Source organism: Microtus oregoni, unplaced genomic scaffold, assembly GCF_018167655.1.
Source record: "Microtus oregoni isolate MIOR12 unplaced genomic scaffold, Mior012 000081F_ref0000091, whole genome shotgun sequence".
NCBI lineage: Eukaryota > Metazoa > Chordata > Mammalia > Rodentia > Cricetidae > Microtus > Microtus oregoni.
The window spans coordinates 4,062,083-4,089,170 of NW_024544541.1; the positions used below are offsets into that span (position 1 = coordinate 4,062,083).

A 27,088-nucleotide genomic window follows, 5' to 3' on the forward strand; every position below is an offset into this window, starting at 1 on the left:
GGAAGAGCAGGCAGTGCTCTTAACCACTCAGCCATCTCTCCAGTCCCTCTCCCTATTTTTTTTAAGATTTATTTATTATGAATACAATGCCAGAAAAAGGCATCAGATCTTATTACAGGTGGTTGTGAACCACCAATGTGGCTGCTGAGAATTGAACTCAGAACCTCTGGAAGATTAGTCAGTGCTCTTAACTTCTATGCCAAACTGCTTGTTTGTTTTTTGGAACAAGATACCTCTACACCTGCTGTCCAGGAACTCACTGTATAGACCAGGCTAGACTTAAACTCACAGTGATCTACCCCTGTCTTCTGAGGGCTGGAATTAAAGTATGCCCTGTAAGCCCAGCACTTTTGTTTTGTTTTAAGATTTATTTGTGGGGCTGGAGAGATGGCTCAGTGGTTAAGAGCATTGCCTGCTCTTCCAAAGGTCCTGAGTTCAATTCCCAGCAACCACATGGTGGCTCACAACCATCTGTAATGAGGTCTGGTGCCCTCTTCTGGCCTGCAGACATACACACAGACAGAACATTGTATACATAATAAATAAATAAATATTTAAGATTTATTTGTTTCTATGTATGTTTGCTTGCATGACTGTCTATGCACCTCATGTGTGTCTGAAGAGGGAGTCCAGAAAAGGGCATCAGATCCTCTGGAACTGGTATTGAGGGTGATTATGGGCTGCCTTGTGGGTGCTAGGAACTAGACTGCTTTGCTTTTTACTGTAGTGCCGTCCATTCTCGAAAGCTCCGGAGTCATAACGAAGCTATGTTCAATAGGAGCAGTGGTTTGAACCTTCCAACTAGTAAGCAACCAGTCTTCTCGTCAAGCCTTTCTGTGCCCACCATGGTCATGTGATAATCTCACAATGACAATGGATTAATTTCCCCGGAGCCTCTCTTGTGGGCTGGGAGGTTCAGAACATTTTTCTTACACAGACCACGGCCATTAATCCTTAATCCCCGAGTTCCCTACAATGACGCGCTCGAAGAAGTTAGATAATTTGCCCAAGGTTTGGCACTGGAGGAGGAACACAGGCATCTTGCCTGATGTCGAGCCGCGCTCCTAAGCATCTAAGCCACAATTTGTCACACTGGAAATGGAAGCCTTTCCCGCTTCCCACGTGCCGGGTCCGCCCCACTACTCTTTGATCTTTGCAATGCCGGCGGCCCTATTGACCCGGTTGTGAGTTATGAGGGCCGTGGGACCAGTAACCCAGCATTCTCGGACTCCCAGGGTCGGCAGGACACGGCGCCCCGCGCGGTGATGGATGAGCCGCCCAAAGGGCTGGCTTTGTCCCGAATGAGTAGCGCGCAAGACCGGTTAGAGAGAAGCAGATTCTTATTCATATTCTCTCTCTCTCTCTCTCTCTCTCTCTCTCTCTCTCTCTCTCTCTCTCTCTCTGTGTGTGTGTGTGTGTGTGTGTGTGTGTGTGTGTGTGTGTGTGTCTGTGTAGGTTAGGGGGTGTGTCTCTCCTTCCCTACAGGGAAAGGGGGTATAGGTGTGCCATCGGTACCGGGTGAAGTCCGATCACTTTGAGATTCTCATACACACCCTCTTGGTAAAGGGACTTCTCTGAGAACCTCCCCCACTCCGCGCACTTTCTTAGGCTACAAAGGCCGCTCTGGCTGTCTGTCCCGCCTTCCCCGCCGCGGGCATTTCTTCCGTCCCATTTGACAGCCTAGGCGGAATAATCCTTTTGGGGACCCTGCCGGCTCCTGTCCCGTCAGACGCTGCTGCAGCTGAGCGCGCAGCCTGGACCTATTGTTGGGGGGGAGAGGGGTCCGCCAGGGACACCCCGCCGCTGCCCTTTGTCGCCCGCTCCCCTGCCGGGCAGCTCCAGAAGCACCACCGCTGCCCGGTGCCCCACCCGTCCCACGCGCCCCCGGGCCGCGCTAAGGTGGCTCTTACGCACCGGGAGGAGAGGGCGAGCCTCGCCCGGTGCCCACGCGGCCGCGGGGCTGCGCCCGCCTTTGTCTGCCTCCTTTGTCTGCCCCGCGCCCTGGCGGCGGCGCCAAGGCCTCGGGGGAGCGGGCGGCGATCGGCTAACGCAGCTGGCTAGGGCGCGGCGCCCGCAGCGCACCGGGCTCGGCCGGGCCAGGGGCTGGCCCTCGACGGGGGGTCGCGAAGCCCCTCGGCCCCTCCTACGTCCCCTCCCCGAGCGCCGTCCCCGCCCCTCGCTCCCTCCCTCCCTCGCAGCCCCGCGCAGCCTCCCGCCGCCCGAGCACCTTTCAGCGCCGTCCCGCTCTACCCTCGGCTGCGCTCGGCTCCCGCAGGCGCTCGGCCCTGAGCCCTCGGTCCCCTCCCCGGCCGCTGGACAGGTAAGACCCGGCTCGGCCCGCCCCTGGCCCCGCCCTCCGCTCACCTGGCGGAGTGCCCTGACCAAGGTCCGTTACCTGCTCTAAGGGAGGATGCTGCCTTCCTCCTGCTTTGCGACCCACGTGTCCGTCTGTCCGTCGGTCTCCTGTCCACTTCGTACCTCGTGTTCCCTTAGCTCTCGGCTCTGTCCCAGGCCGCTTGCTCTACCCCCTGGCACCAGACTGGACACTCACTTTTTCGTGCTCTGCGCCACTCTGCCTCGCGTGCGACCTTGCCTCCCTCTCGGGGGGTTTCTGGGTCTCGCGCGCAGTCCTTCACTTTTAGCCTTCTCGGTTTGGGACCCAGTATCTTTTTGTCTCTGTTTCTGGGTGGTCTCTCAGTTGGGGGATTTGTCTATCACCGTTGGAAGAAGTCTCCAGAGACTCCCTGAACTGGGGCAGAGCTGGTCAGGGTGCCTCTGTCCCATTTGATGACGCCCTGGAGGCTGGGTGTGTTGGGGGGGGGGACGCTAAACTCACCCAAAGCTGGCATAGCTCAGCCTCACATTTGCCACCCTCGGCTGAACTACCACCTCGAGGGCACCCGGCTCCCTTCTCTGGGCTGGCTTGGTTCCTCTCCTTCCCCACCGCAGGGCTTTTCTCCATCAGACCAGACGGCTCAGCTGCCTTCTGAAGCCAGAGCTTATGTTTAAGGTGTAAGCATGACTGGGTTTCCCTGGCAAGTTTTGTTTAGCCACTCCAGCTGGGCACCCTCGTGGCCTTCACTCTTTCAGGTGGTAGTCCTTGCTGCTGTTAGTTGTCCCTCTAGGGCGCCAGTCCCTCAGTCTGGTGGCAGAGGAGGTGTTCTCAACTGTTCCGTTGCTGTCACTCTGGGCAGACAGGGGTGCTGGAAGTGAACGGTCTTGGACAAAGGAGTACGCGCGTGTCTGAGCCTCAGTGTCTCCATCACAAAACAGGGACAATAGGATTTACCTGGAGGGATGCGTGCCTGTATCTTAGGTACCTACATGGTGCTGGTGGGGATGGGAGAGGGACTATACCCTGGCTGGGGTAGGGTTGGGGGGTCTACAGAGCCAGTCACAAACTCCAGGCTGAGACCTTGGCACCGTCTGAAGCCCTATTCCGGGCAGTCTCCCTCTCACCCCTGTCAGGCTCCCACACATCCCCTGCCTGCCCATACAACCAGCCGCACTTACAGCGACCTCTCCCTCTGCATGAGCAATGTGGTGAGACTGCATGGAGCTGCCAACGCCCTCGGTACATTTGGAAGGGTCTGTGGCGCTCGTCCCAGCTCTGAACCTCTGTCTTGCCCCCAAGCCGTGTTCCATGGTGCCAGCTCCGAGTCCAAGCAGTTCCCTTCTGGTAGGTTGACTTGCCAAGTCCTGAGCCTGCTTTTTAACCCCTCGACCTTCCCTCATTCATCTTCTGTGTGCTCTGTGATCAGAACAGGTGTTGGGGTTTGGGGTGGTCCTGGAGCCCAAGAGTAATAGGGCACACCCGGCATTGGGGGCACCGTCTGGAGATGAAGCCTTCTTTCCGTAGGCAGGGTGGAGGCTGCCCGGCTGTTTTTGTTTGAGCTGCAGTGTTTTCTTGCACTGAGGCAAGAGTGGAGATGGGGGCCTCCCGCTGCCCTACCCCATGCCGGATCCTGCTCCTGCCTGGCACATGAGCCCAGCTTTAACCGTTCTGACCTCCCACCGTCTCTGTTCTTGCATCCTCTGGTCCTAGCCTACAGGAAGCAAGCTCAGCAGTAACCGCTACACACACACACACACACACACACACACACACACACACACACCCCGGAAAGCTTACTCAGACCCTTCTTGCTCACTAAATGAAGATTGTCTTTCCAACCCCAGGCCTTTCTGGCTCCAAGCGTGGCCACTAAATTAACTACAGAAACCTCTGTTGGCCCAGCCTCCCCCTCTGCCTTTCCCCACAACCCTATCCGCATCCTAGGTCTCAGTGGAAGGCCTAAGTGTCTCTGTCTCCTGACTTCCTCTGAGCCTTTGCTAGGGTGATTTCTCTTCCTACATTGTCTCTCAGTGCTGCGCTCAGGCCTAGCTTTGCAGGCTAAGACCCTGCATCTTCTTCTAGATGAAGCCTCCTGCTCCGCTTGGCCTCTGTGTCCCTCATGACCCCAAGGCTGGTGGAAGAATGTGTCTCCTTTCAGGGTGACCCCAGAGCCTGACACCCACTAGGTGCGCTGCACACACCTGGCATCCTTGGTCAAGAGAGCAGGCCATAGCATCTCCCTGCATTCTGTTGGGTCTTGCTGGCCAGACTAGGGGCAGAGCTGGCTCCAAGGCAAGGACTTTGGCTGGAGATGGAGCCACCAGGAAGTCTGTGTTTCTGGGGTTCTGCTGGGCTCTGAAAGATAAACGTGACCTCCTTTCTTCCTGGTCATCACATAGTCTGCCTTTGCATCCCAACGGGCCACTTCGCTGCTATGCCAGCTGGAGTAAGGTGGAGTGTGGTGGAGGGTGGGGGACTATGCACCCAGGCCTCATTGACTCCTAGGAAAAGCAGAGGCTCCCTCCAATAGTGGCCCTGAGCATGATCCCTGGCAACAGGTCATTCCAACATCCCTGTTCTGGCCCATTTGGCTAGGATCTGCTCTGTCTTGTCTGGCCTCTTCCTTTGCTGGTCCCATTCCAGTCCTTTCTCTACAGCTGTGGCCAAGGTACAGCTGGCCTGGCCTGCAAAGTCACTGGAGGGTAGCCAAATGCTTGCTGCTAGAGGACAAGTTCCTGGGTCCAGCTTTGACAAGCCTTGCCACATCATGGTATGGCATTCACCATATGGTACACTTCATTGCTAGGGTGATAAGGATGGTCGCCCTGCTGGAGTCCAGAGCAGGATGAATGGATGAGGAGGATCTTAGAGATGCTGGATGCTGAGTTAGGACCCCAGTGCACATCCCTGGTTCCTGGTAACCCCAGCAGCTACACTGGAACTGGTTAAGAACGGAAGCTCCAGGAGGCAGGCGAGACGGGTCAGCAATTAAGAGTACAGGGTACACACTGTTCTTGTAGAGGACCCATGTTTGATTCTCCGCAACTACACGGCAACTTACAACTGTCAACTCCAGTCCCTGAGGACTGGATGCCCTCTTCTGACTTCAGTTGGCACCTAGAATACATGCGGGACACAAACATACATGCAAACAAAACACCAACACACACACACACACACACACACACACACACACACAAAGAAAAACTTAAAAAAACAGAGTGGTAGCTTAAAGAATGGTTAGAGTAAATGGGTCCGGTGACTACGGGTTCAAATCCTGACTCTACCTCTGCCTCTAATATATGGATTGGGCTAGTCCCTCAAATCTTTGTCTTGACATAACTGTTACGCTATTTTATTCAGGCAAATGACTGGTTGATTGATTCATTGAGACAGGGTCTCACCATGCAGCCCTGGCTGGCCTAGAACACATTGGAGACCAGGCTAGACACAAACTCACAGATCCGCCTGCCTCTGCTTCCCAAGTGCTGGGATTAAAGGCTTGTGCCACCACATACAACAGTTTTATTTATTTTTTTTTCATTTATTTACTTAACTTTATTATGTTTGTTGGCGTGAAGGTGTCAGATCTCATGGAACTGCATTTTCAGACAGTTGTGAGCTGCCATGTGGGTGCTGGGAATCGAACCTGGGTCCTCTGGAAGAGCAGTCAGTGCTCTTAACCGCTGAGCCATCTCTCCAGCCCCAACAGCTTTTATTTTTAAGATTTATTTTTAGTTTTGAGTAGGTGTGTTTGTGTGGGTTTGTACACATGAATGCAGGTGCCCACAGAGGCCAGAAGCATTAGGTCCCTCTAGAGCTGGACTCGCAGGTGGGTGTGAGCATCCCAATGTGGGTGCTCAGGTCTGGAAGAACAGCAGGCCCTGAACCACTGAGCCCTCTCTCCAGCACCTTCTGTGGTTATTACTCTCTGAAAGAGAACACCTTCAAAGGGCTGAATTAGACAATGCACATATCTAGGCCTAGACTAGGGGAAGCCCAGGGAATGACAAACAAGCATGTTCATTGTCCAGATGTGTGATTGACATCCAGAGAGGCTCCTCGGCCTGCATGGGGGTCACACAGCTATTGGAGCTGCAGCCACGATCTCAACCAACTTTGTCTGGCTCCAGGTGTCTCTCTGTTCTGCTCCAGCTTCTGCCGGAACCCGAGAGCCAGTGTGTTGTCACTTGAAGATCAGTGATATAGCTGAGCAAGCAGCAAATCATGTTCAGTAGTCTAGGTACCAAGACTGTGACATTTCTGGAATTTAGGGGTTGAGAGGTTCAGGAGGGGAAAAGTTGTTGAGTCCCCGTGATTACAAAGGGGCTGAGACCCAGTCAGAGTGAGTGAAGGAGCGTGAAGCTGAGTCGGGGCTCTGAGATGCCCCTCCATTTCCATGCAGTTTTCCTGGGGTGTGAGCAGGGTGTGTGTGCAAGGTGTGTGTGTGTGTGTGTGTGTGTGTGTGTGTGTTATGCATGTGTAGGGTGTGTGTGTGTGTGTGTGTGTGTGTGTGTGTGTGTGTTATGCATGTGTAGGGTGTGTGTGTGTGTGTGTGTGTGTGTGTGTGTGTGTGTGTGTGTGAAGAGTTACTCAGGGTTAGTTATTGGCACAATAAACACAGACAGGAACCACCTAGCCTCTGGATCCTAAAGGGAAGCCAAACCTCATTCAGCAAGGCAAAAGTCCCTCCAGGCTGGCCTGGGATGGTCCTAATTCTCCTCTGATCACCCTATGAGGACAGACTGTGTACATGCACCTGTCCCTCCACTCACACATAAATGTTCTCAGGAACCTCCCACCCCCACTCTACCCTGACTTGTTCCCTCTTTCCCCACCCCACAGCTACAGCAGCAATGTTTCTGTGTTTCTAATAAACTTCTGTCTCCCTTAGGCCTCCCGATTCCCAGCATGTTTCAAGAGGAGAAATTGAGGCTTAGAATGGTTTAGAGATTTGCCCAAATTCCTTTCACTGTGCTTGGTGAAGCCTGCGCAGAGTTCATTGGGTTTGGGGTGTGTGTGTGTGTGTGTGTGTGTGTGTGTGTGTAGCTTATTTTTGTCTTTGTTTGAGGCACGATTCCCATGCTAGGCTGACCTCCAGTTTGCTATGTAGCTGCAAGCAGGGACTCGATGATGCCATGCCAGGGGTGCTCCATCTCCTGTGAAAAGGGAAGCAGGAGTCATGGACAATTCAACCCAAGTTAACTCATCCATAGCATCTTTGTTGAAGTACAGAAATGCCCCATCAGAAATGATTCCCACAAGAAAACATTCTCTGCCTGGGCCTGGTAGCTCAGGTCTTTAATCCCAGCATTCAGGAGGCAGAGAAAGAGCTCTGTGAGTTCAAGGTCCGCCTGGTCTACAGAACAAGTTCCAGGTGGCCAGTGCTGTATCTATAAGACCTTGTCTCAAAACCAAAGCCAGCAGCAGCATCTGCCTGATGCAGATGGGTCTGAAAAGTATGACTTGAGAGCACCTGCGCTCAAACAGAGACCCCCTTCTTAGAAAGGTCAAGGGTAGGCTGAGGAGCCGGGTGTGGAGTATGAAACACATCAGAGCCAGGAGTCAGCTGGAGCAGCTCCACACAGAAGCCCTTCCTGTCTGTGGCTGTCAATCTCAGGACCAGAGTTCAGCTTTTGGTCCCAGGATCACCAGAAGAGAAATTGTGGGATAGCTCGCCATGGACTATGGGCTAGAACCCCTGGCTCAGGTTCGATAAGTAAGCAAAATCATTACATGGGTCCGAGAGGAGACAGCATCAGGGCCAGGTTCTGCTGGACACTTTCAGGGCTGGGGTGTGGCTGGATTGGTAAAGTGCTTGTCCGTCGTGCACAGAGAGATGGGTTTGCTCCCCAGCACCATGTGAACCAGGTGCACGTCTGTCATCCCAGCACTCGGGAGATAGAGGCAGGAGGATAAGAAGCTCAGAGGCTACACAGAGAGTTTGAGGCTAGCCTGGGCTACATGAGACTCTGTCTGTTTTTTCAAGACAGGACAATCAGGGCTACACAGAAAAACCCCGTCTTGAAAAACAGTTGTTTGGGAGGTGGTTGTGCACGCCTTTAATTCTAGTGACCGGGAAGGATAGGTAGATATCTTTAAATTCAAGGCCAACCTGACTCATTTATAGTGTTTCAGGGCAACTAGGGCCACGTAGTGAAACCCTGTCTCAGTGCCCCCCTCCAATACACAGACAGACCAACAAACAAAACCCCCACCTAATTAGACTCAAATGCCTTCGAGCCTTCAAAGAATTTCCACCAAATACTTTGGCTCAGCTTTATCTCGGAAGGAGGAGACAGGAGTCTAGGGACCGGGTGGATGGTCCCAAGGTCTCCAAGTGGACTTGGATTAAGGTACACAATCCTTAGGCTCCAGCAGAACAGCCTTCCCACAAGATGCGCAGCCAGCATCCACCCCAGGCACCGTGCAACCAGTGGGCCAAGCCGGTCAGCAAGTCAGGAATGCAGGCCCCGCAGCTGTTGTGGGAGGCCAGGTGGTTGGACTCCACAGTTGTCTGCCAGGCGGGTATCTGGGAGCCCCTCCCTCACCAGTGTTGTGCCCACCCCGGGAGAGGCCTCGGGAATTAAAGCTTGCTTCAGCGGAATGGATGCCTCATTTGCATATGACACTGCCTCCTGCTGCCTCTTGGGTGGAGACAGCCAACAAGACCACTCTCTCCCCACTGTGCCCGGCAAGATGGAGCCCCAATTCAAGCCCTTCCCCTCCCCCGTCCTTCCTCAGGTTCCTTTTCCTTGCCAGTTTCTGGCTATCACTTCTCAGCAGGAATACTGCACTCACCAGTGAAGATACTGGTCACAGCAAACAAAGGCAAGCATGGGGTCAGGCAGATGATCACTGACCACTATGTCAAGCACTATGTCCCCTGTGCACAGGGTGCCCGAGAACCCAGGCCTGGAACTGAGTCACCTTGTTAAAAAGCTTTGGTTTCTTCTTACACTTATTTTTGTTGTCGTTTTGAGAGAGTCTCTCACTCTGTAGCTCAGGCTGCCCAGAATTCACTAGCTAACCTAGGCTGGCCTCAAGTGAATCACAGTTCTCTGCCTCAGTCTCTCCCAAGTGCTGGGATGACAGGTATGAGCCGCCATTGCCAGCCAGCATCTTTTTTTTTTTTTTCTTGAGACAGTTTCTCTGTGTAGCTCTGACTATCCTAAAACTCACTCTGTAGACCAGGCTGGTCTTGAACTCACAGAGATCTGCCTGCCTCTACCTCCCAAGTGCTGTGGTCAAAGGTGTGCACCACCACTGCCCGGCTACATCCTCCCTTTTTAAATGTGGAAATGGCACCAAGTAGCTGAGGGAATTCAGCACCATTGAGCAGGGCGGTCACACTCATACTCTGATGGGTATTAGTTCGGTGCGTCTTGATGACTCACTGCTGGGCCTCACTGGGACTGGGCCATCCTTGGGACCATCTCAGACAAGGGAACAAGCAGAACCCAAGGCGCTGGGGGCGGGGAGCCCCTGCCCTGCTTTGTGCCCAAATGCTTGGAGCTTTGTGACTGGCTTCCAGAGTGACAGAAATGGACGGGAGCCCATCTTCAGTGCGGATCCTTGGCACGGCGTCTGTGGTGGCCCATGTTTCCTGGGTGGCTCTCTGCCAGGCTGGCATCCTGACTGCTGGGCTGCGCCAAGATCTTACAAATCCCTGGAGTTTGGAGAGGGGGCTCTGTCAGTCTGCCAGCTCCTATGCACTCACACGCACGTGCATGCGCACGCGCACACACGCACCAAGGATTTGCATTCATTCAGGACCCTAAGCCACCAATACTTAGGCTTCAGAATCCTGGATGTGCACGTCAGTGCTGAGGGTGGCTTGGGCAAACCCTCTTCCCTCTAGCTGCTGCCAGGGTAGTCAGACACTTCCATGAAAGTGGGTAATCCCAAACCAATATGGCACATGAGGGTTTTTTTTTTATTTTTATTTTTTTATTTTTGGTTTTTCAAGACAGGGTTTCTCTGTAGCTTTGGAGCCTGTCCTAGAACTAGCTCTTGTAGAACAGGCTGGCCTCGAACTCACAGAGATCTACCTGCTTCTGCCTCCCGAGTGCTTGAAATTATAGGAATGCGCCACCACTGCCCGGCAAACAGCCAGGCAGGTGATATGCACCTTTCTTTCTTTTCTTTTCTTTCTTTTTTCTGTCACATGAGATCTTGAGGCCATGGGGAAACACCAGCATAGTGGAAGTATCCTCACGGGGCAGGTTAGGAGGTAAGAATCAGCATGGCGGGGGAGCTCTAGTCTGGAGCAGGAGTATCAGCATGGAGGGGGAGCACTGGACTGGAGGAGGATCATCAGCATGGCGGGGGAGCTCTAGTCTGGAGCAGGAGTATCAGCATGGAGGGGGAGCACTGGACTGGAGGAGGATCATCAGCATGGCGGGGAGCTCTAGACTGGAAGAGGAGCGTTTAGCACCCAGTACCAAGAGAGACTATATTGAGGTGGGGCAGACCGAGGTCTGTTAAAGGAAGAGGCATCTGGAATGAATGGGATTCCAGAGAAAGGTGGTATGGAGGGGAGATTTTGTTCCAGGCAGTAGAGTGTGTCTGAGACCCAGGCAAGTGTTTCCATTGACTTCAAAGGGGAGAGAGCAGGGTAGGCTGCCTCCCACTCCCCCACCCCCCTGTTACACAAGGTTTTTGTAGGCTAAAGCAAGGAGACTGGCTAAATGGGAAGCTGCACACAGGGGCTGGGGCAGGACGGTGTTGTTAAGGTCTGAGAAGGGAGACAGGGCCATGCAGGTGGATTGGTGTGGTGCATTGAAATCCTGCCTGATGCCCAGCCTGGCTACATGTGTGATTCATCGGGAGAAAGGGTGGGAGGAAGCAAGATGCTGCTGAGTTGGGGTTCCTACATGCAATGGATGAGCTCACACCCAATCAGGGCCATGGCAATGGGATGTCAGCAGGAGCCGCGGGGTGCCTGGGCTGGAGCTTATCTTAATGTGGGTAGTTTGGGTTTTGTTTTTTTTTTTAAGTTTTGTTTTTATTTTATGTGTTTGCCTGCACAAATGTATATGCACTGTGTACATGTAGTTGCCCATGGAGGCCAAAAAAGGATATTGGATCCCCTGCAACTGTTCCTATGGGCAGTTATGAGCTGCCATGTATGTGCTTGGGACTGAACCTGGGTCCTCCATAGGCGCAGCAAATGCTGTTCTTAACCAGTGAGCAGATGCTCTGGCTCCCCGACCCCCTTTTTAAAATCTGCTATACCTGTTTATTGTGTGTGTGCGTGTGTGTGTGTGTGCGTGTGTGTGCGTGTGAGAGAGAGAGAGAGAGAGAGAGAAGAGAGGGAGGGAGAGAGAGGAAAGAGACAGAGATGTGTCACAGTGCTCAAAGATAGATTAGAGGACAATCTGTAGGAATCAGTCCTCTCCTTCCAACATGTGAGCCATCTCTCTGGCTCCCCGACCCCCTTTCTAAAATCTGCTATATCTGTTTATTTAGTGTGTGCGTGTGTGTGTGTGTGTGTGTGTGTGAGAGAGAGAGAGAGAGAGAGAGAGAGAGAGAGAGAGAAGAGAGGGAGGGAGAGAGAGGAAAGAGACAGAGATGTGTCACAGTGCTCAAAGATAGATTAGAGGACAATCTGTAGGAATCAATCCTCTCCTTCCAACATGTGAGCCATAGGAACTGAGCTCAGATCATCAGGCTTGGCAGCAAGCACCTTAGCTGCCAAACCATCTCTCGGGCCCTGTTGTTTAATTTCTCTTTATTAGGTTTCTTACACACACACACACACACACACACACACACCTGAGCTCATGTACTGTTTTTGTTGGTTTGTTTTTGTTGTTGTTGTTACTATGAGATCAGGTCATCTGAGAAGAGGAGCCACAACTGAGACAATGCCTCCATCAGACCCACCGGTAGGCAAGTCTGTGGGGGTGGTTTCTTGATTGATGATTGATGTGGGAGGCCCAGCCCACCGTGGGTGGGGACACCCCTGAGCAGGCAGTCCTCTGGGGTGTATAAGAAAGCAGACTGAGCAAACCTGGGAACAAGTCAGGAAGCTGCACTCCTCACAGCCTCTGCCTCCAGGCTCCTGCCCTCGGTGATGGACTGGATGGACTGCGATTGGACGCATGCAAACCAAATCAACCCTTTCCTCCCCAAGTTGCTTCTGTCATGGTCTCTATCACAGCAATAGAAAGTAACTGGGGCAGTGTGGGTGCTGGGAGCGGCAGAAGGGGGTGTTGGTGGCTTTCCCTGTGCTGGAGCTGCATGTGGTAGCAGTTAGTCACCCAGGGTGGGTGCTGGATGTCATCCCTCCAATCCTTTGTTTAATTTGTTTGTTTGTTTGTTTTGTTCTGGGACAGTGTTTCTCTGTGTATCCTAGAACTCACTCTGTAGACCAGGCTGGCCTCAAACTCAGAGATCCGCCTCTCAGCCTCCCAAGTTCTGGGGTTAAGGATGTGTGCCACCATTGCCTGGCTCCTTTATTTATTTTTTAAAAGATTTATTTATCTTATTATGTATACAGTATTCTCAGTATTCTGTCTGCATGTATGCCTGCAGGCTAGAAGAGGGCACCAGATCTCATTACAGATGGTTGTGAGCCACCATGCAGTTGCTGGGAATTGAACTCAGGACCTGTGGAAGAGCAGGCAATGCTCTTAACCACTGAGCCATCTCTCCAGCCCCTATTTTGTTTTTTGAAGACAGGACATTATGTAGCTTCAGCTGGCCTCACATCCCCTATATACTCAAGGATGGCCTCGAACCCCTGAACCTCGTGCCTCCATCACCTGAGTGCTGGGATCACAGGTGTGCACCATCACACACTGGTTTGTGTAGTGCTAAGGACTGAACACACACAGGGCCTTGTACATACTAGCAATCATTCATTCCACCAACCAAGCTATGTCCCCGGCCTTGATGCCAAGGGGATGGACTTTCTCACTTGACTCCAGGGAAGGAGCTGTTCTTCAACACTACATTCAGGCTGGTTGGGAAGCTCTGAGGATCAGCTGACTTCAAGGCCACTTGGGTCTTGGTCCCTGATAGCAGACAAAATGGAAAGCAATGAGACCTCCCGACGTTCAGCGGGTAACTCTGGGAAGAGCCCGGGGCCCCAGGACAAAGAGGAGCTAAGTGTGAGTGCGTTTTTTTTCTTAGCTGAGTAGACCAAGTGTTGACTCCAAGATTGGACAAGGCAGCCCCCACTCTGAGCTTCTTGAAGGTAAGCTGACTGGGGTGGGCCTAAGGGCTTCAGAAGCTGAGTCAGCTAGAGTGGGGGATGCTGGGAACCAGGGAATCTTCCAAATCTGACAACTCTTCCTTGCCCTAGGCAATTATAAAGCCACAAATCACAAAGAAATGGTGGCGTCAGCACCTTGGGGACCCTAATGGAATCCCACGCTATAAAAATTCAATCAGCCTGCTGACCTGGTGTAAGCCTGGCCAAGGCAGTGAGGCTGGGATGGATAAGGACACTACAGGCAGGAGGACCCTCGGAGTCTGATAGACACCCCCCATCAATCCCCTATTTTCACACCTTCTGAAACAGGTCCTTTGGCCCCACGGAGATCAGCGTCCTCCTTGGGCACTGAATCTTTCAGAGGCTCCACTATAGTTGGGAGGGGTATGGGAGCTGGTTGGCTTGCTCTACCTTGTGTGTATGTGGCAGAGTAGGGTGGTCAGAGTCATATCTATAGGGCCCTTCCCAAAGCCCTCAACAGTGCAGGACAGTGACAGGACCTCTGGGGACCTTAAAGCGCATGGGAACTGAAGAGCAGGTGCGCTCTTAAGACTGGGGAGATGGCTCAGAGGTTAAGAGCACTGGCTGCTTTTCCAGTGGTCCTGAGTTCAATTCCTAGCAACCACATGGTGGTTAACAATCGGCTGTAATGAGGGTCCTTCTTCTGGCCTGCAGGTATGCTTGCAGTACAGAATACTGTATACATAATAAATAAAAAAAAATAAATCTTTTTTTTTTAATAGAGATGCTTTCTTGTCATTTTAGCACTAGTAGAGTGGAGGCAGAGGAACAAGAGGATCAGGAATTCAAAGTCATCTTTGGCTACTCAATGAGTTCTAGCCAACCTGAGCTCCATGAGATTCTATCAGATAGGTGGAAATAGGGGCAAGGACAGAGCTAGGCCACCCTGGACAGTCTCAAGAGACCCAGAGCATAGACTCTTCGGAAGAAGTGGGAGAAGTGGGAGAAGTGGCAGGAGTCATTACAGAGATGGCTCCTGTTTCTGGATGTGGGCTGCAGGTCAAATCTCAGCGGAAAGGAGTGGGTTCAGGGCTCTGAGGAGCTCGGCTATGTCTTGGAGGTCTTGACCAAGGGTAGGGGTTTGTTTAGAAAAACGACCTCTAGACTGGTCTGGAAGGATTTAAACCAAAGAGCCTAAGCCTTAGGTGCTCTTGTGATCTTTTTTTTTTTTAATGTGTATTTTTTGGGTTTTTTTTTATGTGTATAGGTGTTTTGTCTGCATGTATGTCTGGTCTGTGCACTACATGCATGCAGAGGCCAGAAGACAGCGTTGGATGCTCCAGAATTGGAGTTAGAAATGGTTGTGAGCTGCCCTGTGGGTGTTGGAAACCAAGCAACAAGCACCCCTAGCCACTGAGCCATCTTCCTCGCCCCACGAGGACAGTCCTCTGCACTGTGGCATGTTCACCAGCTCTCGTGGCCGTGGCATGTTCACCAGCTCTTGTGGCCTCCTACCATTGGAAACCATGAGCACCATCCAGCTTTGATGTGAAAATGACTCCAGCAGGCATAGGGATTCAGGACTATACTCCCAGCAGGCAGGAGGCAGAGGCAGGTGGAGCACATGAGTTCAAGGTCAGCCTGAGCTACTCGATGCCCACCCAATCCTATCTCTAAAAGATTACACTAAATTTAAAAGGGAAAAGAGGTCAGGCAGTGGTGGCACACACCTTTAATCTCAGTACTCAGGAGGGACAAGCAGGCAGATCTCTGAGTTCGAGGTCAGCCTCGCAAGAAATCAAGTTCTAGAACAACCAGGGCCTACACAGAGAAATGCTGTCTGGGAAAAAAGAAAAAAGAAAAGAAAGAAAGCAAGCCAGATCTGCATACATCTTCAGTCCCAGCACTCGGGAAGCAGAGGCAGGTGGATCTCTGTGAGTTTGAGGCCAGCCTAGACTATATAGCAAGTTCCAGAACAGCTAAGACCACTTTGAGACCCTCTCAAGGTGGGGAATAAAAGCTGGAGAGATGGTTCAATTAGGTTAAGAAGTTCTTGTTGCCTGTTATTCTTGCAGAAGACCTGAAGTTTGGTTTCCAGCACCCATATCAGGCAGTTGACACCCCGGCTCCAGAGCAAGCTTCTGGCCTCTTCTGGCCTCCCCAGGCATTGCACGCATGTGATAGACAGACACACACATACATATTTAACAATTTAGAAAAGGGGAGGACAAGCAAGATGGATCAGTAGGCAAAGGAACTTGCTGAGGCATGGGATGACCTGAGTTTGATACTTGGGACCCATGAACCGACTCCTGCAAGTGTCCTCTGACCTCCACATGCATACATGGCATGCACACAATAAATGAATAAATAGATGAATAAATGTAACTTAATGAACTTTTGACCCAGGATTTCTCCTGGAACTCGCTTTGTAGACCAGGCTGGCCTCGAACTCACAGAGATCCGCCTGTCTCTGTCTCCCGAGTGCTGGGATTAAAGGCGTGCGCCACCACACCCAGTAATTTAATGTATTTTTAAATCCTCACACAAAAGGAAAGACGCTGGTGGTTCATGCCTGTAATTATAATGCAAGAGGATCAGTTCAAGTGTATCCTGGGGTACATGAGACTAATCCAAAAACAAAACAAAACAAAACCTCAACAACAATCCAAAACACAAAGTTAAAAAAGTGTGTCCAGGGAGCAGAGCCTCCTCTACCCCCGCGGAAAAAGCAGTTTGGATAATGGGGTGCAGATATGGAGCTTTGTGGGGAGGTACTGTGTATTGCCCACATAATAATGTTTTTCTTTTAGGGAGAGCCAATGGCAGGGTCCACTGTCTGCAAGATCACCATACTGTTCCTGGTCCTGCTATTCCCGGAGCTCCACGTGGCAGGCACCATTGCATCTGGATCCTCTCCCCGGAATCTGCCTGAAACCCAACCCCACCTCCCCAGCTCTACACTGTGGGTGCCTCAGCCCCATCATCATGGCCGACGGGGCCTGGGCAAGAAGGACAGGGGCCCAGGCATGCCCAGCCGGGGCCAGGAGGGGGCTGGGGTCACTGCTGCTAGGCAGGCTTCCCGGATAACGCTTGGACAGCGCCCTGCCGGCCTTCTGCAGGACAAGGAGCTGCTTCTGGGGCTGGCATTGCCCTATCCTGAGAAGGAGCCCCGGTCTTCTGGGTGGGAGAGGATGAAGAAACGTGGCAGAGAACACAAGAGACGCAGGGACCGGCTGCGCCAGCACCGAGGTAGCTGGAGGCCGGGGAGCCCTTTACTCCGGGAAGGCTCTAGGCTCTAATGCGGAGGACAGGAAGTGGTCAGAGAGTCAGAGTTTTAAGGCCCTGGAGAGACCATTCAAAACCCCCAAAGAGGCAGAAGTGGGCTCTCAGAAGAGGAGGTGCATCTTACTAAAGTCAGAGCAGTCTACTAGGGAGAAGAAGCAGGGAGAGGCCGAGGAGGGACAGAGGTGGAGAAGAGGGAGTTTGCCATAGAAGCTCTGCCTCCTTCGGCCGTCGGGAAAATCTACCTTGCATCTGACCTAAATCTACCCAACTCTAAGCCCTGCTAGCGTACAGACCGAAGAGCTGGGAACCCCCCTCCGGGCACCTCTTTTAATGAGCTCCAGAACGGAGTGGAAGCCGAGAGCTTGGACTCTGCACTCAGATCTGTTGAGAGCAGGGACTGACTCCACCACTCACTAGTTTGTAGCCTTGGGAAAGTCACCTTTGTGAGCCTCAGTTTGTCCCACAGCCCGACCTTAGTGCAGGAGGAGGTGACCTGCCGCTCAGAGAGCTTAGACTTGGGGGTCGCGACACCATCCCAAAGCAATCGCTGCTAAATCCTGGGCATCTCAGTCTGCACCCTCCAACCCTGCACACCAGTGACCCCATGTGGTGGCCAACTGTCTGTCACGATGACAAAGAGGAGAAAGTTGAGTTGGGATCAAGGATTCAGAACATTCTGTCTAAGTTGCTTGGACATGTTGTGAGGCAGAGCTCGGTAGAAGCAGCCTGGAGCTGCTCACCTCATGGTGCCCGGTGGCTGAGGGAAAAGAGGAGGAGGAGGAAGAGAGAGGAAGGGAGAGACAGCACAGGAATACCTGGGTCCCTGTATCCCTTCAAAGGCACCCCCAGTCACTCAAGTTCCTTCCACTATGCCCCATCTCCCAGAGACCCCACTGCTTCCAAGTAGAGCGAGGGGCTGGAGAATCAAGTTTTTCTTTTTTAAGACTTATTTGTAATGTTTTTAGTTATGGGTATGTATGTGTGAATACGTGCATGTGAGCATGGTGCTTTCGGGGGCTAGAGGCATCAGGTCTCCTGGAGGTGGGATAAAAGGAGGTTGTGAGCCACCTGACATGGGCGCTGGGAATCGAACTCAGGTCCTTTGCCAGAGCAGCGCATGCTCTTAGCTTCTGAGTCATCTCTCGACCAAGCCCTAGGTCCTTGGGAACAGCAAAGATATATACTGCAGGGTCTTGAGAGAAATGTCACCCCTCCCATACCTGCCCATCTCCAACCAGTTGGTACCTCCCCTAAACCAGATGGCCCCTCCCACAACCATCTGGCCCCGCCCCCACCAGCAGCTGGTTCCTCCCCCATCAGCTGACCCCTCCTGCTCCAACCAGCTGACCTTTCTCCGGCCTCACCTGGCCCTGAGCCTACACTGGCGACCTGGCTACTAAGTCTTTTCGCGTGACAAGACTGCCTTAGGGACAGAGCAACTGCCGCTGGCTGGTTGGGTGTTTCTCCAGGAAGAAGGTGGAGCACCTGCCACTTCTTTCTGCAGATAGTGAGAGAGAAGGCACTGGCTTCCTGGCCAGGTTGACTGAGAATCCCCAGACGCCAAGGACAAATGTCATCATACTCCCTCCCATTCTCGGTGGTCCCCTGTGCCAATTTGGAAACTGCTGATGCCTGAGGACCAGCAGGAGAGCACAGTACACATGGGGTCCCCAATTTCCCTCTTTGGTCAAGAGGCAGGACTCTCCTAAGGGCAAAAACACGGTGGCAGGAAACAGATGAAGCCCACAGGTCGGGCCATTTCATCATCACTTGTGAAGCCTCAGGCTGACTGGGGTTCATTTCTGCGAGGTGGGGTGGACCCCACGGGATCCGTATCAACTTATACCTGTGCGTGGCAAGGACAAATGTAGATGACCAACCCCCCATCCTCCATCCTGGTCCCATTGTTTGTGACCCTGCTGCCTTCCGCTCTCACTCTCCCACCTGAGTGTCTTCAAAAGTGGCCCCAGAAATCAAAAGCATTGGCTTTGCACCCGGGACGGAGGTTCAAATCTATGCCCTGCCATACGAGAGCTGTGTGTCCTTAGTGAAGCCGCCTAACTTCTCTGGCTTGGGTTCCTCCCCTGTAGATGAGCAGCAACTGCTTCTCAGAGTTCCTGAGGCACTTAGATGAAGTGACTACTGTGAAGTGGCTTGTGTGTGTGTGTGTGTGTGTGCGGGCATGTGTGTGTGCGTGCATGTGTGTGTGCGTGCATGTGTGTGTGCGTGCATGCGTGTGTGCATGTGTGTAAGCAGCTTTCTCAAAGTCTCTCCAAGCAGTGTCCCTCAGCCTCCATGAACCTCACCTCCTCCAGGAAGCCTTCTACGGTTTTATGTCCCTAGCTGCCCTCAGGCATCCTGGATCCAGACTTCTAGAATGCAGCTTCTCAAGGAGGAGAACCTTTCAACCAGTCCCTCTCCCCCAGTGACTGCTGTTTCTGGGTCTCTAGCAGGGTAGACAGCAGGGTGTTGGATAAACCAAGGGTCCACAGCAGAAAGGTCGGGCTGCCCTGTAGGTGGACACTGAGCAGCAGGCTGGTCACCCTGTGTTTGCCCTGTCTCAGGACGAGCTGCCATCCGCGGGCCCAGCTCCCTAATGAAGAAGGTGGAACCTTCTGAAGACCAGATGCTGGAGGCTGCCACAGAGGAGTCTTCTACCAGCCTGGCCCCAACCATGCTCTTCCTAACCACAGCAGATGTTGCCACGCCTACCCCAGAGGAGACCCGGATCCTGCCTGTCACCTCCCTGCGGCCCCAGGTAAGAGCACATGCCTCCTGTCAAGACTGAACAGATCTGTAGAATTAAGGTGCGCATCAAAAGGAACTTTCTTGGAGTGGCCTACAGGCTGTGGTCCGGCTGATCCAACAGCTGCTGTCTCCCCACGGAAAAGCAAAGAAAGAATCAGGTTTGGTCCACGAGGCCAGGTATCTCAGCTGGTCTTTTCTGTATCATAATCCTGAAGTAGGTTCTAATACCAGCAAATACCTCGGCAGCAGGACAGACGGACTTGCCACCAAAAGCGAGGACAAGTAGAAGCAAAAGCTTCCTTCTTCCACGTCCTTCCAGGCATGTGGGGGCAGGGGGGGCGGGGACCGGAAGGTGTGGCCCTGATTTAGGGCGTCTTCTCGCCTTGAATGACCCAATCAAGAAAAATCTCTCACAGGTGTGCCCAGCCGCTTGGGTTTTAATTGAGTCTCCTCCTGTTCTACTTAGGTAAACTGAGGCACAGCAGGAGGGTGGTAGTGGAAGCCAGTAAGCTTTTGCCCCACTGGGTATTCTGCCTCCAGAAAAGATGCCAAAAACCACAGCATATGGCCTTGGGGGCTTGGGCTGGGACAACCCGGAAGCCAGTGCCAGCTCAGCATACTGCTCTCTACACAAGTAGAGGGGGGACTCCTGGGAGGACCTTAAAGTCTGGAAGAGCTCCAAAAGCAGCCAGGAGATTTTATTTTTTTTTTTAAATATTTATTTATTATGTATACAATATTCTGTATGTGTGTATGCCCGCACACCAGAAGAGGGCACCAGATCTCATTATAGGTGGTTGTGAGCCACCATGTGGTTGCCGGGAATTGAACTCAGGACCTTTGGAAGAGCAGGCAATGCTCTTAACCACTGAGCCATCTCTCCAGCCCCAGCCAGGAGATTTTAAAACCCGTGACTAGAGTGGCATAGGTCAGTGAGGTGGCTAACCCGTCTACTCCCCAGCTCTGAGAAAGTAAATGTGAAGGGAACAGGGACGCTCACACAGCTCTGACCACCGGTGACTAAAGAAGGGCACAGGAGTTCACCTGGCCGTTCTCGTTTATGATGGGGACAGGAGTTCACCTGGCCGTTCTCGTTTATGACGGGGACAGGAGTTCACCTGGCCGTTCTCGTTTATGATGGGGACAGGAGTTCACCTGGCCGTTCTCGTTTATGACGGGCACAGGAGTTCACCTGGCCGTTCTCGTTTATGACGGGGACAGGAAGGGGACAGACAGCTCGAAAGTTGTGGCCATGGGCAGGGAGTTACAGTCTGTGCCTTGCTGAACCCTGGCCATCACGTACACGGGGACCCACCACGATATCTGGTCCTCAGTAGTTTCCAGGATATTGTTCAGCGTTGGTTGTGAGTGGGTCAGCGCTGTGAGCGGCCCTCTGTTGTGTGTGGGATTGAGGCCTGCACGTGGTCTTCACAGAACCTTGAGAGGACAGCAGAGAAATGAGCAATGGGTCCACCTCTAATTCCCTCCCCAGTGGGCTAAGACATTCTGAACAAGCAGGTTCCGCAGCCTCCCTCACCATTACCTTGACATCTTCACCTTGAAGACTCCAGGTCTCCTCCCCGCCTCGTCTTCTGCAGGCACAGCCCAGGTCTGATGGGGACGTGATGCCCACGCTGGACATGGCCTTATTTGACTGGACTGACTATGAGGATTTAAAGCCAGAGGTCTGGCCTTCTGCAAAGAGGAAAGGTAAGTCTGCTTTGCCCCCCCCCCCCAGCCCCATGTTTGGACTCCTCTGTCCAGCACCTACTGAAGAGGATCCTTGCTGAGTCCAGGATGACCCGCAGGCGTCCAGAGGTGGGCTGGAGAGCATCACTCTAAGCTGAACCTGACTAACTGTGGCAGTCTCCCACACTCTCTGCACACTAGACAGGTCCCACGCCTCTTACAGGGCGACGGGCTACAGGATCTGCTTCGGGGAAGAAAGTGAAGTCGAGAGAGGCAGAGGATCTTGTCCGGGCCACACTGTGGGAGTGGCCACTGACTCTGTGACACCCCCAAGTCTTGTGCTTAATATGACCTCCAGTTTCCTTGTCCCCAGAGAAACACTGGAGTCAGTATGCCAGTGATGGTAACGAGACGTCGCCAGCTGAGGGGGAACCGTGTGACCATCACCAGGATTGCCTGCCAGGTACCTGGTACCCCTAAACCCACACCCCACACGTGAGGCACCAGACTGGGAGGGAATGCCAGAAAGGCAGGTGAGACAGGGCTTCTAGCATGGGAGCAAGCCTGAGTGAGGGTCATGACCCTTTCTGCACAATAATTAGCAACTGCAGTAGCCACGAGTTTCCTGAGCCTCTCTGCCACAGAATGACATTAGAGAGAGGTGGGGAGAGAAGGAGAGAAGTGAGGTGCGGTGGGGGCGGAGACTGACTGACTTCGTTTTCAGGCAAAGCAAAGCAATTATGCCCTACAGAGGCTAAGGGCCTTTTCCAAGATCACACAGCCTCAGCCATCTTGGTTCCTAAGCTTCTTACCCACAACCCACCCTGCCCTGAGTGAGAGGATCTGCTCCTGACCTTGTCTTCTCAATGCCCACATGGCTTAATTCAGTCCCCTCATCATGTTAACCACCTCGCTCTCTGAGGATGGTTTCCATGACACCCTCTCCTGGTCAGCATCCTACTCATCACAGCGGAGGAACATGGGGGACCTGCTGTCTGACTAGAGTCTGAGCCGCTGGTCCTGTGGGGTCAGGTGACTCCCCAGAGCAGAAGCGGTGGTGGGGAAACATCTGTCACCGCAGCACTTGGGAAGCAAAGGCAGGAGGATCAGGAGTTCAAGATCATCCTGGGGTCCATAGGGAGATGCAGGCCAGACCCTGTCTTGGGGGATGCTTCTCTGGGGTGCTGATGGTGACACTTATTCCAGGCAAGAGAGGAAATAAGTTGGCAGAGAGTCCTCTGGCCTGATGTCATGCTGGCCTGAAGGGAGCTGTGGGGGAAAGCCTTGCTGTCAGGGAAGCCCCAATGCTGGGTGGCCCTGGTCATGGCTATGCTGTCCCTTGTCTGGAGCTGCTGGGGGAGGGGGTGGCTGGGACAGGGGCCAAGGTGAGTGAAGCCACACGCAGCAGGAGATCAGGGACTACTGGTGTCCCTTACTGCTACCAAATAATGAGTGCCCTGAGGGGTGGGGGCAGGGCAGACTCAAGTGGCCGTCCCCATGGCGCCACATGGGCAGGATATTCTGCAAAACACAGCCATTTTGGCATTGTTGAAGTGGGATACCAGCCCAGACAGGCTGTCTGTTCCTACACCATTGTCTGCACTCTGAGTGTGAAGAGAAGGCTGGAGTCAGGGCCAACAGGACAGTAATGGGCAGAGATGCCTCAGGCTTGCCTAAGCTATCCCTGCAGCCACCCACGGCTTTCGTTACCCCATCTGTCCAAGAGGACATTAGTGTCCGTGATCCCTGAGGTCCTTCCCCTCCCTCAGCCGGCTCTACCTCTGGCACCCCCATCCCTGGGAGGCGAACCCCACACCACCTTTGATCCTCCCATGATCGATCAAGTGGCCATCTGGGGAGGCCTGCGTCTCTGCCACCTGTCTCTGGGGATTTCATCTCTGAGATCCAGCAGTGACCCCAGCCCGGGCGGGGGGGTGGCTTACACACCAGATGGCACACCAGGGTATGGACTGCCACACATATGATAGATCTCCTGTCCAGTGGGACTTAGTGCGGGGCGGCGGGGAGGAGCCGCTTAGCTTGGCTGACCACATGTGCTTGCTGTGTTGCCAGGAACTTGCTGCGACCTCCGGGAACATCTCTGCACGCCCCACAACCGCGGCCTCAACAACAAATGCTTTGATGACTGCATGTGCACGGAAGGTCAGTCCGGGCTCCGGGAGTGGCCAGCCCCCTCCCCACCGTGCTCCCAGAACCATGAAACCTTTGTTGTCCAGCCAGCTCTGCAATGAGTGGGGCATGAGGTTTCCTGGCAGAGGGTGGTTGTGAAGGAAAGGTTTGGGGAGAGGGAGTGAGTAGGAGAACCCCCTGGGAGCTGAAGGCACCGGTAGGAACAGCTTTGCCGGGGTCTTCCAATCTGTCTGCTCAACGCGTCTCCATTCCTGGCATCGTTTCTCAGATTTGTGTTCTTGCCTCTTGAAACACAAGCTGGTATGATCGCTCAGGATCAGGAGGGGGAGAAGGGAGGAGACAGGAATGTATCCCTTTTAAATAAGAGCCAACCTGAGAAGGCTGGCAGGCTCTCAGCAGAATTCTGGATGGGAGACTTTCCAAGTGAGATGGTGGGGAACAGGGAATCGAGTGGGATTCCCAGCAGCCACAGGAAACGGTGTTTAACTTCTCTGAGCACCCACCCAATGGAAGGGTGTGTCCCATGCACACCTGTGCCCATTGGTGCCTGTCCTGTGCCGTGTCCACAGTCACCCCTGGAAGGAAGGTTTTATGATTCCCATTTCAGAAGTGAGGTGAGGTGACTTACTTAAACACATTTATGGAAGAGTGGGGTACAGAAGAACACCCTGGTAGTAGCATGTTTGTCTCTATGAGAACAGCAACAGCAAAAAGTCCTGAGGCAGAACTGTACTGAGTTGTGTAGGCAGGCCTCAAACACGTGATTTTCCTGCCTCAGCCTCTCAAGCAGCTGGAGTTAAAGGTCTGCAGCATCATTGCTGGATCTCCCCTTATTTCCCTTGCTTCTTTGTTTGTTTGTTTGTTTTGTTTTGTTTTTGGTGGGGGGGCGTATTTTATTTTATCATAGGAAAAAGGAAAGGAGTGAGAGAGGAGGGTAGAGGAAAGGAGGGGAGGGGAGAGGAGAGGAGAAGAGGGGAAGGAAGAGGAGGGGAGGGGAGAGAAAGGGAGAGGAGGGGAGGGGAGAGAAAGGAAGAGGAGAGGAGGGGAGAAGAGAGGAAGGGAGAGGAGGGGAGAGGAGAGGAAAGGATGGAAAGGGAGAGGAGAAGAGAGGAGGGGAGGGAAGGGGAGGAGAAGGGAGAGGGAAAGGGAAGGAAATGAAAAAAAAAGAGAAAAGTTGCCTGTGGTGGTATATGCTTGTAATCCCAGCACTTGAGAGGCTGAGGCAGGGCTATCGTGAGTTTGAGGCCAACTGAGGGGGGTGCACAGTGACACCTTGCTTGGAAAACAACAAACCAGGGCTAGCAATTGGCTCAGGGTATAAAGGGTCTTTGTCCGCAAGCCTGATGACCCGTGTTCGGTAACTGGAACCCTCGTAAATGTGGCAGGAGAGAACCAGTCAAAGCTGCACTCAGGAGGCAGAGGTAGGTGGATCTCTGTGAGTTCAAGGTCTGCCTGCTCTACACTGTTAGACCCAGTCTCTAAATAAATACATACATAAATTGCTGAAGGGATAGCTCAGTGGTAGAGTGCTTGTCAGGCCTTGAGTTCATCCCCCTACCCAAATGAAAGACAGGGCCAGGGAAGGGCTGGAGAGGTGGCTCAGTGGTGAAGAGCACTGGCTGCTCTTGCAGAGGACCCAGATAGCAGCTCAGGACCATCCATTACTCCAGTTCCAGGGATCCAATGCCATCTTCTGACCTTCACAGGCACCAAACATGTACATGGTACACATACATCCAAGCAGACAAAACTTCAGACTCAAAATAAATCTTACGGAAAAAAAGTTTAAATGAGAACTATGAAGAAACAGGTGGAAAATAATTCGACTTCTGTCTTCAGAGTCTTCAAACCCACACTGCTGAAGTTGTAGTCTCGGGAGCCCCTGGTTCCCATCACTGAACTTCAGTAAAGACCAACTGTGGCCATCCTGGGTGGGGCTCTCACCTCCACACACTTCCCTTATGTCAATATGATCTTTATGTATTTATACAGTATTTATTTTGGCGCACACCTCTGAGAGATAAGCACCCTTTCAAAACAAGGTCCCTAAATTGCCGAGCCAAGTGATATTCAACCTTCATTCCGGCGGCCTCTGAGGGCAGATTCCTCCCCTAGCTGCTGTGTGAACCCGAGCCACCCACAGGGTCTAGTTCACAGTAATAAAAGAGCCTGCATCTTCTCCACTCCTGGGTTACAGAAACAAACCCATAGATAAGCCCTCTCTGGAGCCAGGTATGGTGGCCTGTGCCTGTGATCTCAGCGCTCCAGAGGTAGAGATAGGAGACTCAGGGGTTCAAGGTCATCTTCAGCCACATAGGGAGTTCCATCCAGGGCATCCTGGGCTACAGAAGCTCTTGTATCCATCACCCACACACCCCCACAAGAGGAAAAGGGGAAAGAAAAAGTCCCTGGAGAGTCATAAGGGTTGTGAAAAAGAAAGCCCGAAAGATTGGAAGGTATTTCCACAGGATGTTATATAGAGTTCTTAGGAAAAGGGCAAAAAAAAAACCCCGGTGATGAGGGTTGGAAGAGAGCCTGAGGTGTTCCGATAGAAGGCGGATGGTAAAGGCAGGGACCTTTGGCAGGAACTGCCTGGCTTGGCTTGGCTTGGCATATAGTGAGGCCTGGAAAAGGTTAAGAAGGAAATGAGAAGCCGGGCGGTGGTGGCGCACGCCTTTAATCCCAGCACTCGGGAGGCAGAGGCAGGCGGATCTCTGTGAGTTCGAGACCAGCCTGGTCTACAAGAGCTAGTTCCAGGACAGGCTCCAAAGCCACAGAGAAACCCTGTCTCGAAAAACCAAAAAAAAAAAAAAAAAAAAAAAGGAAATGAGAGAAGCTTCAAGAAGAACTGCATTGACTTTGTTGCTCTCATTTGGATTTTTTTTTTTTTTTTTTGGTGTTTGGCGTGCGCCACCACCGCTCGCCGTGCCTCTGCCTCTTAAATGCTAGGAGTAAAAGGTGGGCTACCATGCTCAACCTGTTTTTTTTCCTAAATAGGAGATGAGGTCATATGTAGTTCAGTGATAGAATGTGTGCTTAATATGCAAAGCCCCAGATTCAACATTTAGGTTTTGCTGGATTTTTGTTTTGTTTTGTTTTGTTTTTGTTTTGAGTCTGCTATGTAGCCACACCAGCCTTAGATTAAGCCCAAACCTGCTGTCTCATTCTCAGGCCTGTGCAGTCAGCCCAGTTTCTTAAAACTTTTCAAGACATTGCGATGACTCGGTGGTATGGAGGGGCTGTAAAATGAGAAGCCTGTGTGGGCTGAAGGGGAAGAAAAGGGGGGGGGGGGGACAGTCACCCACAGGCATGACATCCTTGCCTCCTTCCACTCAGGGCTGCGATGCTATGCCAAATTCCACCGGAACCGCAGGGTCACTCGGAGGAAGGGGCGCTGCGTGGAACCTGAGACAGTCAACGGGGACCAGGGATCCTTCATCAACATCTAGCGCCCTAGCAGTGCCTCCCCACAGGCCGGGGTTCTGAGCTAGGGAAGTTTGGACAAATAAGACCGCGTCAGTAACTAGCTCAGCTTGGGCCTGCGTGGGGGACCCAGTGACTGAGGCCGCGGGTGCAGCCCCGGTTCACTCATCCCCAAGCTGGGTGAGGGCTTGGTTGAGAGCAGCTGTGTCTGCCATCCCAGGTGGTACCCACGCAGCTCACGGAGCCCGCTCTACGTGATAGTCGTGTCGAGC

General features: G+C 52.8%; 1 protein-coding gene across 1 annotated transcript; it reads left to right on the plus strand.

The window, feature by feature from the left end:
- The first annotated feature begins 2,262 nt into the window (after positions 1-2,262).
- Positions 2,263-26,943, plus strand: Draxin (dorsal inhibitory axon guidance protein). Its single transcript, XM_041643151.1, has 7 exons — positions 2,263-2,320; positions 16,331-16,769; positions 19,370-19,563; positions 21,152-21,263; positions 21,616-21,705; positions 23,316-23,405; positions 26,730-26,943. The coding sequence occupies exons 2-7, from the start codon at positions 16,340-16,342 to the stop codon at positions 26,840-26,842; spliced, it is 1,029 nt and encodes a 342-aa protein (XP_041499085.1). The 5' UTR covers positions 2,263-2,320; positions 16,331-16,339; the 3' UTR covers positions 26,843-26,943.
- Positions 26,944-27,088: the final 145 nt, after the last annotated feature.